The sequence below is a fragment of the Mandrillus leucophaeus genome, unplaced genomic scaffold (genome assembly GCF_000951045.1).
Source record: "Mandrillus leucophaeus isolate KB7577 unplaced genomic scaffold, Mleu.le_1.0 Scaffold55, whole genome shotgun sequence".
Lineage (NCBI taxonomy): Eukaryota > Metazoa > Chordata > Mammalia > Primates > Cercopithecidae > Mandrillus > Mandrillus leucophaeus.
In genome coordinates this window covers 2,341,310-2,352,888 of record NW_012105919.1, presented here as the reverse complement: position 1 = coordinate 2,352,888, position 11,579 = coordinate 2,341,310, and the positions used below count along the sequence as shown (strand labels likewise).

The window sequence follows — 11,579 nt, the reverse complement described above, 5'->3', positions numbered from 1 at the left end:
CCACCACGCCTGGCTAATTTTTTGTATTTTTAGTAGAGACGGGATTTCACCCTGTTAGCCAGGATGGTCTCGATCTCCTGACCTCGTGATCCGCCTGCCTTGGCCTCCTAAAGTTCTGGAATTATAGGCGCGAGCCACGGCGCGAGCCACTGCGCCCGGCCGGAACTGTTAGTAGTAGTTGTTTATGCACACTGGGATTGGAAGACATTTACTTTTTACTGGATGTCTTTCTGTATTGTGTGCTTTTTTTTTATGTAGGGCATACATTACTTAAGTAATTTTAAAGCCTCCATAAGTAATTGTAATTTCCTGCCCATGTGTTTGGCAAAAGGAATTGTGTTGGTGGTAGACTTACATTATAGTCTTACTTGGAGTAGCACAGGAGGACCGAAGGTTAATAGGTGAACTTTGAGGCAAGCCTTAGCATTGAGGTTGCCATCAGCATTGCTTGGTTGTTGTGTTCTTTCTTCTGGGATGGATTACAACCTTTACTGGACTTTATAGTTTTCACCAGTAAGGCTTTAAAAAAGGAGTTGAAACATTAGAGAAGTGATTTTCCAGACATTAATATTCACTGGTAAATAATCTTCCAGCCTGTGGCTCAACTGGTTGATTCTTTTACTTTTAAGAATGCAGCCTCAGCTGCTGTGCCTACGGAGTAGAATTCTTTTATTTCTTTACTTTCTTAATAAACTTGCTTGCCCCCGCCTCCCCGCCACCAAAAAAAGAAGGCAGCCTCCCTTTTGCAAATGGTAATTTCCTATAGTTTCCTCGTAGAATTGTGGAGTTACCTATGCTAAGGTTATAGGTTAGGGTATTGAGATCCAGAGTTGCCGCTTCTGAGGTCTCACAACTGCTAATGGTAAAACCAGTTCTAAAGCCCAGTTCTTGTGACTTTGTCCAGTGATTGCCTGTTCACCTTTTCATGCTGCCTTCCCATTTGAGAATTCCCAGGAGGAAGGGGAGGTTGCCAGGGACCTAGTACCGTGGTCCCACCTTGGAATCGTTGAACATGGGGGAAAGCATTGGCTTCTCCCTTTTTTCTCCCAAATATTGGAAATATTTTTGGCTATTAAAAAGCACCCCTTGTTCCATGTGGAATCCCTTGTTTAAAAGAAGTAAAATATGTACCTCCTGTCCTCCACAGACCTGAGGACCAGTGATCTCAAGAAGGTTACAGGTAAACGCAGATGTCTCTACTGAAAGATGGCTTTTACAGGTTAGAGAAAAGAGAGAACCCTGATCTGAAGGCTTTTTTATGAAGTGATTAAAATGTTCTAAACTTTAAAAATAACTGCTCAAATAATTGTGTTGTATAGTTATTTATCAACTGTAAGGGCTGGTAAGTAAGTATTTTTCTAAAACATTTTCAAGGAAATTTTTTCCTGTTTTCTAATTTGCTAATTTTGCTCAAGTAGCTTGTTAGATATTGTTAATATAGATGTTGGTTATAACTGAATGAAAGGGAACAAATACTTTGTCATTTTGAAAAATAAGCTTCATTTTCTTCTAGTCTAATGGATGGGATCCCAATGATATGTTTCGATATAATGAAGAAAATTATGGTGTAGTGTCTACGTATGATAGCAGTTTATCTTCATATACGTAAGTTTAAAAAGTTTGTTTTTATTTTAGTGCATTTGTCTTTGATTTTCATCAACTTAATTTATGATGAATAAATGTTTCCATTAGTTTTTAAGTTAAACAATTACGTGAAATAATTTTTCTCTTATTACCACGTGTGATAAATTTCCATTAAAAAAAGGGAATAAATGTAGTTTGCCTGTACCCTATTTTTATCCTCTAAACAAATTTTGGTTTTTTGTTTTTTTTTTTTCTTTTGAGACGGAATCTCGCTCTGTTACCAGGCTGGAGTGCAGTGGCACAATCTCAGCTCACTGCAACCTCTGCATCCCGGGTTCAAGCGATTCTCCTGCCTCAGCCTCCCGAGTAGATGGGACTACAGGCGTGCGCCACCATGCCCAGCCAATTTCTGTATTTTTAGTAGAGATGGGGTTTCATCATGTTAGCCAGGATGATCTCGATCTCTTGACCTCGTGATCCACCCACCTTGGCCTCCCAAAGTGCTGGGATTGCAGGTGTGAGCCACTGTGCCTGGCTGGTTTTGTCTTTTAAGTTGTTAAAAAACACAAAATTTGCAAGGGCAGAGATTATGATGAACAGTTGAACTAGTTTTTAAAATATGTTCCTCTGGAGAAAAAGTTACAGAAAAAAAGTTAGAATTTTGATTTATAAATAAACAGATCACTATAACTTTTAGTTTTAGTGTTTTTTTGTTTGTTTGTTTTTTAACCAGTATTCTAAACTCTAAACTCTCTTAGTAGTTGATTATGACAGATATATAAACTGTGGCTTTAAAGTACTCATTTTGCTTTTCTTTTCCTCATGTTTCAGGGTGCCCTTAGAAAGAGATAACTCAGAAGAATTTTTAAAACGGGAAGCAAGGGCAAACCAGTTAGCAGAAGAAATTGAGTCAAGTGCCCAGTACAAAGCTCGAGTGGCCCTGGAAAATGATGATAGGAGTGAGGAAGAAAAATACACAGCAGTTCAGAGAAATTCCAGTGAACGTGAGGGGCACAGCATAAACACTAGGTATTTAAAGGAAATCATGATGCAGTATTTTGGATACACAACTCAAGGTCTGTGTGAGACGGTGTATTGTTACTATATTTCCTCTTCCTTTAATATAGCTTAGGAAGAGAATGCAAGTAGAATTGGTTTAAGATCCGTTAGAGAGAAGGTTATGGTAATCTTGGAAAATATGCTTTTGAGAGTAAGCTCTGTGGTATATCACGGTGAGCAATCCAAAGTCTTGAAGAGCTTGTTAAAATAGTGGTCTGGTAGGGGATACGTGTAACAATCACAGCAGTACAATATGATTTGCTTGGTTAAAGGCATGTTCAAAGTACTAGGAACATACAGAATGAGGAGGAGCTAGCATAACCTATAGAGTCAGAGAAAACCTCACTGAGGAGGTGACATTTTGTGATAAGATAATAGGGTCTTTGACATTCAGAGAGGAGTTGGGAGAAGAATTTCTCACCTGATGAAAAGCCATGTGCAAGCATGGCTGTGTGAGAGAATTTGGCCAGCTCAGGAAAGGGCTGGTTGTTGCGTGTGTCTGGAACACAGGATCTGTGTCGGGTGCAGCAGTGGCAGTTGACAGTAGGAACTGAGGTCATTGAAGGACTTGGCATGTCTTGCTAAAGAGCACCCTGTTGGAAGGAGATGAGGTGAATAAACCCTGGGGCATTGAGGACTGGCTGATATACAGAGAACAGTTAGTGCATTGAAATAGTTCAACTGTGAGAATTTGTTAACCACCTAGTTCAGGGATGAACCTGAGGTTTATTTGATAACTAAGTGACTTAATGGATGTACTGGTGAGAGAGAGAGGAACCATGGAGCATGTTTGAGGGGAAAAACTATGACTCCATTTGTGCAGCTAATTGCATTTGTGGGACTTGTGGGTCTTTCATTTATTCATAAACATGTGTTCAGAAATACCTGCTACCTATCTGATAAACTAAGAGATGCATCCTCTCTTCAAGGCAGTCAGCTTAGAGTCTGGTGATTTGAATTGACATGTCCACTGACAGATGTTGACATTGTGAGACTGGTGGTTCAGTTTGAGGTTTCATCAGCATTGCCGATATTGGAGCCATGGAAAACCAAAGAACAGCCAGTGAAAGAAGATATCTCAGAGAAAATAAAATTGAGAAAGTGAAGGACAAGAAATGTTGAAGATAGACCAAGATTGATAGAATCAGCCACAGAGAGGTCAAGTCGGATGAGAATGAGCACACATCTGTTAAACTTTGTGCTTAGGAGCAGAATCTAAGTGAAGGGACAGGCCAGAGGTTAGAACTCAGGGTAAGATGGAAGAGCAGAGCATCTGGGAGTGAGGCAGTTTGGTTTAGTGTAGAACCTTTTTGTAACAAGCATTCCCTTCTGTCAAGATGACTTTTAGATATGTTTCATTGACTTGGTACCTTTTGGAATAAAATGATTTACAGGATCTCTCATTTTCAGGGAAAATAAATATATTCCTCCTGGACAAAGAAATAGAGAAGTCATATCCTGGGGAAGTGGGAGACAGAATTCACCGCGTATGGGCCAGCCTGGATCGGGCTCCATGCCATCAAGATCCACTTCTCACACTTCAGATTTCAACCCGAATTCTTGTTCAGACCAAAGAGTAGTTAATGGAGGCAAGTATTTTGAGCAGACTTGTCAATATCATTGATCAAATAGTTTTCTAAATACTTAAAATAGTTTGCATAACTGATAAGAATGTGCACTTTAATGATTTGGGGAGTAGTTTTTCACTTCAGCATTACTTAAAATTGGCTTTTATGGATATCAAATTAGTAAAACATTGTGTACGTCATTGGCATATACATTATTTAGCATGATGAAATATTCATGATAAAGTGCTACATTTAACCCAAGACAATCACTTGGCCAAAAACACTCCACATATAAAGGAATTGGAAACTTTGGGTAGGTTCTCAATTTTAAAAACACTGGATGATAAAATTATTTAGACATAATTTATATGGAAAATTCTAACCTGTGTGCAACACTGTGGTTAATATAGATTAATTCTCATTATTTGTTTCTATATTATGCTTACTTCAAGAAAGGATCTGAGGTAACTTTTATAATATAAGACATGATCAAGAGTCATGTGAAGAAAGTAATTAAAGAAATGCGCTTAAAAAACAACAAAAACAACCCTTAGTCTAAGGGTGGATGTTACAGTTTAGCAACCTAAGTAAAAGAAACCTGAATCATTAGTAGGAAGACATTTTTTACTCTACCTCTAAATCTAGGTTGAATATGTCTTGTAGGTTGTGGATCTTTTCCATAAATCAGGGATACTGAACAACAGTTCTGTGGATAGTATGGGAATAGTAATAGCAATAGTATGTTACTAACTTTGGGAAAAGAGTGGTCATTCAATTTTAGCTATTTAAATTTGGAAAGTTAGAAAGATGAAAATAGAGAACGCTCAGTTTCCAATTTCATTTGTTTTCATTGAGTCTTTTCTCCAGAATTCCTCTCCAAATGGACACTCTTGAGTATTTTCAGTACTTAATATTGGGGGTGAAATTTCTTTGCTCACTGAGGAAAGATTTTAGTTGTTTATAAACAGAATTTTAAAGCTAAAAAACCTGAAGGGGGCTGAAAAATGTATGATACTCAAGTGTGTGGAACCCTATGGAGAGGAGACCTGGACTGTTTGATAAGATTAAGGTAAGTGATATGTAATGTTAAATACTATGTGTATCTTTACCTAGGCATATCCATCAATATAAATTTATTTGGTGATGACTGCTTTGTAGTTGCAGTGTTTATTAAGCAGTCGCTTAGATAACTGTGTAAATTATTTAGAAAGTCTCCCTTTTTCTAGTTTAATGAGGTCAAGACTTTTTTTTTTTGAAAGAGCAATGAATATTATCATTTGATACTCTCGTGACTCTAGAAGAGTAATGTTTTATTTCTACTTAAATGGGACTTGCTTAATGAGATTTCAAACTGAATTTTAGGTTCAAGTGTAAACCTGATGAAAATCATAGATAATTGTAAGGAACCAGCATTTCTAATTGGATATAATAGCTACTGCTTATTTTCATTATGCCTCAGAGTTAAAACTAATACAGTAAATAATCTTATTCCTGAGTAGGAATTATTGTGATTTATTATGTGAAATTATCTAGTGTATGTTATATTCCTTTAAACAACTGATTACTGAGAAACAGTTATAGAAGCAAGATTAATAGGCAAAGTCTTAACTGTCTTCTTTAATAGTGTGTGTAGATCCTAATTAACCCTTTGGGAACGTGTATTCATTTAAACAGACTTAATCTTAAGGAGGTTAAAGTAAAATGTGAATTTATGTCTGTTAAGTTATGCTAAAACTTATCACAAATCAAATGACTGTCCTCAAAGGGTTAAAATGTACAAGAAATCATTTTTGTCATTTTACTTTTTTTTCTGTTTACTTTTTTCCCTCATTTTTTTCTTTAGTTTTTATACTTTCCTTCATATCATTTGTTCTGTCAGGTGTTCCCTGGCCATCGCCTTGCCCATCTCCTTCCTCTCGCCCACCTTCTCGCTACCAGTCAGGTCCCAACTCTCTTCCACCTCGGGCAGCCACCCCTACACGGCCGCCCTCCAGGCCCCCCTCGCGGCCATCCAGACCCCCGTCTCACCCCTCTGCTCATGGTTCTCCAGCTCCTGTCTCTACTATGCCTAAACGCATGTCTTCAGAAGGTACAATACCACAATTTGTTCATGTTTTTGTTTGTCTTTGTTTAACTCCTATGTGAGTTTATAATTACAAAATAGTTTCCTCTTCATTATTTAATAACCTACAATTTCTGTGTTTTAACTTTAGTTTATTACAACTATTTCTATTAACCTTTTGTTCATTAGAGAGAAATTTGATAAATGTTGTGTGAAGCTATAAACTCTCCTGAATTGTTGTTTAAAAAGGGAGTTTATCTCTGCCTGATAATTATGCTTCTTTACAGCCCCAGAAAGGTCTGCCCCACAGCCTTCCCCCTCCTTATTTGCACTGTATACAGGAGTTAAACAAATGAACTTTCTTCAACCAGTCTTGAACTTTGGTTCATTTTACGGCTCTTTGGTCAAGGTCCTAGTGAACCTTCCTATTGGCCATAAGCAGGAAGGGTGTTTCTGGGTCATTTTTGAGAGTGACAGCCCATATAGCTGCCTTTGCGTGTCTGCCCTTCGATTAAAGTAGTTTGATTTTTAGAATGCCAGAAGAATTCTAAATTTAACTGAGTAATTTTTTTAAAGTTAGCTTTGCAATCTTACACAGTGAAAGGCTGCTTTAATCTGGGAGAAGTCCTTGATCTGAGATAAAATTATTGATAAAAATGACATGAATTTGAATATTTAGCTATTTTTTTCTCATCAAAAATAAGAATAAAATCTTGTAATTCTTATTCAGTATTTGGTGCTTAATCCATCATTGCCACATATCGAATACATGGATATGTTGTAGAAAGGTAACATTCTAATTTTAATGCCACCCATATATATATTAAAAACCTGTTTTCTGAATCATAATGTCCTTTTGATATTAGTTCTGAATGTTTATGTTAAAATTTTAATCTGATTTGTTCATTAAAGTTAGTTAATATTGATTATGTTGGGACTAATAAAGTTTTCTGCACAAAATGTGTTTCTCCTGCTTCCCTGGAGAAAACTCTATTGGCTACTTTTAAATAAATTGTTACCATCTAAGCAGGCAGGTCATGTGACCTTGAAGCATCTAACCTTGAAGAGCAAGTTCCACTGATTTTCAAGGTGACTTCTTTGCTCAGAAGGGCCTTAATAGTGGTCACTGAATGCAAAGTTCTGTTGATATTTTTCTTGAGGTCCATTATTTGAATAAGTGATATTTATTTAATGAGAATATACTAAATAAGACATGATCATTTATTACTGTGAATATTTTTATTACATTAAGATATAAGGACTGCTGATAGACTATAACTATTCACATAGAAATATACCTTCTGTGTCAGAGATGTTGAATATTTCCATTTGAAAATTATAGTACATAACATTAGCATTCTTCTAAAGATCATGTTCTTGTTTAAATTCCTGTTGGGAGCCAGGCATGGTAGCTCACGCCTGTAATCTCAGCACTTTGGGAGGCTCAGGCAGGCGGATCACTTGAGGTCAGGAGTTTGAGACCCGCCTGGCCAACGTGGTGAAACCTCGTCTCTACTAAAAATACCCAGCTACTTGGGAGGCTGAGGCAGGAGAATCACTTGAACCTGGGAGGCAGAGGTTGCAGTGAGTTGAGATCGCACCATTGCACTCCGGTCTGGGCGACAGAGAGAGACTCTGTCTTAAAAAATAATAATAAAAAAAAAAAAACAATTCTTTTGGGAACACACATTAATTTGAAGTTCTAAAGAGTTTGGCAGCAGGGTGAGAGAGTGAGGAGATTTGGCTTTGACATTAGGAAAGTTTTCGCTTGGTGTTAACACCAGTAGACTTATCTGATGAGGGCCATTCTGTCCACTCTTCTTAGCTAATAGATTGGTCTAATGCACAGTAGGCTGATTTAGAAAGAGTAGTCACTAGTGGCATGGCAGAATCAATAATGCAGAATTTTGACAATTCATGTAGTGCTGATTTCTTCCCCAAATGTCAGTTATATTGGTCATCTATTAATAGACTAATACAAGTCATCTCCTTAATAGAATTTTCATCTCACAGCCTGCTAAGCCTAAGAAACTGCTTACAGGTTACTGTTACTGCTTACTGTTTTAAGCCGAGTTTTAAAATTGATGATCATGATAGAAGAGATAAATAACCTAAAATTTTAGAGAAATTTAAGAAGGGTGTGTACATATATTTTAGTAGTATCGAGTGTATAGGGATTAATAGTCTTCTGTTTAAATTTTTTTTTCCTAATTTTAGAAGTAATGTAGAAAATTCGGGGTGTGGAAAGGTAAAATATATGGAAAGTTAAAAATATTTTATCGTGTAGTCATAATTTCTAGTAACCTATTTCTTTACAAATGAGACATAGTTGAAACAGATTGCTACAGTTATTTTAAGAATTGACATCTTATTGTTGATTTCTTACCACCAACTTCATCTCTCCCTTTCTTTAAAAATAAAGGGAAATAATAAAATTTATTTACAAAACTTTATGGCATTCCACAAAATAATTCTGAAAGAATTAGTATGGCCAAAAAATATGTACGGTGTTGTTTTTTTTTTTTTCCTATTTTTAACCAAGGAAAAACTGTAGAGTGAGTGAGAGTGTGTGTATGTGCATGTGTGTGGGGATGGGTGTATTTAGCACAAAAGTAGTACTGATGAACATCATGGCATTTATGTGATGTTCACTGTTTCTTCCTTAGGGCCTCCAAGGATGTCCCCAAAGGCCCAGCGACATCCTCGAAATCACAGAGTTTCTGCTGGGAGGGGTTCCATATCCAGTGGCCTAGAGTTTGTATCCCACAACCCACCCAGTGAAGCAGCTACTCCTCCAGTAGCAAGGACCAGTCCCTCGGGGGGAACGTGGTCATCAGTGGTCAGTGGGGGTAGGTAACACTTGGGCATAATGACGGTACTCATTTTGTCATTACACTAGATGTAAAGAGGGCTGAGCTACAACTCTGTTTGAGGAAGTGTAAGTATATATATATTAAAAATAGTAGAATCACCAGGAATTGGGAAGCCCATATTTTTATTCTGGGCTCTACCACTTATTCACCATATATTAAAGCAAGTCAAACACTCATTCTGAAGTTGAAATTTCTCAGTGAGTAAAGTGTTAATAATTTTTGCCTAGTCTACATTATGGGGTTGTGATGAGATTCCTGTAAGGTTCATAAATATGGATACATTATAAAACTATAAAGTTTTGTGAAGTACCTCTCGAATATGAGGCAAACACAGTATGTAACACTATTTGTAGGGATCATATTTCCTTTTTAGCAGCTTTGTTTATCATTACATTCTGTAAACATTTATTTTTGGCTTACATTGTAGTGTGTTTCTATATAGCATCTGTATAGGGCACTAATTCCCAACTATATTTCCATTATAAGGAATATGAAATACAAATGAAGCGTCCAAGTTTTATCTGTGATTAGCATAAGGAATATGCTGACACCAGCTATAAAAGTATAAAAATTAGGCTGGGCGCGGTGGCTCACCTCTGTAATCCCAGCACTTTGGGAGGCTGAGGCGGGCGGATCACAAGGTCAGGAGATCGAGACCATCCTGGCTAACACGGTGAAACCCTGTCTCTACTAAAAGTACAAAAAAAAATTAGCCAGGCGTGGTGGCAGGTGCCTGTAGTCCCAGCCACTCTGGAGGCTGAGGCAGGAGAATGGCGTGAACTTGGGAAGCGGAGCTTGCAGTGAGCCGAGATCGCACCACTGCACTCCAGCCTAGACGACAGAGTAAGACTCCATCTCAAAAAAAAAAAAAAAAAAGTATAAAAATTAGACGTTGACATGATTTTACAATAAGGCTGACTGCTTTTGCTACTTTGCCAATCAATCCGTAGTGCTTTGTTCCCATAACTGTGGTGAGCAAGAGCTTAAAAAAAAAAAACACAAAAAAAACTTAAGTCTATTTAATCAGTCCGTAGAACCTTTAAAAGAAACAAGATCGGCCAGGTGTGGTGGTTCATGCCTGTAATCCCAGCACTTTGGGAGGCTGAGGTGGGTGGATCACTTGAGGTCAGGAGTTCGAGACCGGCCTGACCAGCATGGTGAAACCCCATCTCTACTAAAAATACAAAATTAGCCAAGTGTGGTGGCTACTCGGGAGGCTGAGGCAGGAGAATCGTTTGAACCCGGGAGGTGGAGGTTGCAGTGAGCCAGCATCGCACCATTGCGCTCCAGTCTGGGTGACAAGAGGGAAACTCCATCTCAAAAAAAAAAGAAAAAAGAAGAAAAATCTTCAAGCTTAAGGAAAACAAAAACAAAACAAAACCCAACTGTTAAATCTGTTTTTAGTTGATACACATTTCTGCTCAGCTTCATGTGATGTACGTTCAGGTAATTGTACCATAAATTCGTTTGTACTCTTTATTTTCTTCTTTGGTCTTCAGTTATCTAAAGACTACCAAGAAAACAAAAATTTAAAAAATCTTCAGCCAGCCAGGCGCAGTGGTTCATACCTGTAATACCAGCACTTTGGGAGGCTGAGGTGGGCGAATCACAAGGTCGGGAGTTCAAAACCAGCCTGGCCAACATGGTGAAACGCCGTCTCTACTAAAAATACAAAAATTAGCTGGGCATTGTGATGCGTTCTTGTAATCCCAGCTACTTGGGAGACTGAGGCGGGAGAATTGCTCGAACCAGGACCCAGGAGGGGGAGGTTGCGGTGAGTGGAGATTGTGCCACTGCACTCCAGTCTGGGCTACAGAGCGAGACTCCATTTCAAAAAAAAAAAAGAAAAATCTGCTTCAACTATTCCGTTAATCTTTTGACATTACTTAGATGGTCTGGAAATGAATTTCGAGAATAACATGATTAGAAGTGAGAGAGTATAAGCATAGTTTTGGAGATACACTCAGAATAGCATTATAGATTTGCTGTTTTTACTAATTGGAAAAATGGCAGTTGTTGAATAATAGTTGTCTTCCGTGACGCTTGTGACTTACAAAAAAAAAAAACCACTAAAATGAAGTAATCAAACCATTTTCTCCAAACCTTTGAATCTAATCTCTGCAGATAGGTTTATAATGGTATATGAAACCTATTAGATACATACTTGGAAGTCGTATGAGATACAAACCCTGTTTTTATTATCTTCCCCTTTTGACTAACTTGGGTCTCAAGTTTCCTTGATTACTGCACAGTGAACCTTGATGTCGCTATAAAGAATGTATAGAGCTAGGCGTGGTGGCTCATGCCTGTAATCCCAGCACTCTGAGAGGCCAAGGTAAGCAGATCACCTGAGGTCAGGAGTTTGAGACCAGCCTGGCCAGCATGGTGAAACTCCGTCTTTACTAAAAATACAAAAAATTAGCTGGATGTGGT

At 37.9% G+C, this 11,579-nt stretch overlaps 1 protein-coding gene across 1 annotated transcript in view; it reads left to right on the top strand.

Moving 5' to 3' along the window:
- The window catches only part of ATXN2 (ataxin 2), a 105,204-nt gene that overhangs the window by 32,199 nt on the left and 61,426 nt on the right, over positions 1 to 11,579 (top strand). The window contains exons 4-8 of the mRNA XM_011997883.1: positions 1,514 to 1,605; positions 2,416 to 2,613; positions 4,054 to 4,232; positions 6,091 to 6,300; positions 8,940 to 9,122. Of these exons, the coding sequence (XP_011853273.1) occupies positions 1,514 to 1,605; positions 2,416 to 2,613; positions 4,054 to 4,232; positions 6,091 to 6,300; positions 8,940 to 9,122 (862 nt within the window). The remainder of the gene's footprint in view (positions 1 to 1,513; positions 1,606 to 2,415; positions 2,614 to 4,053; positions 4,233 to 6,090; positions 6,301 to 8,939; positions 9,123 to 11,579) is intronic.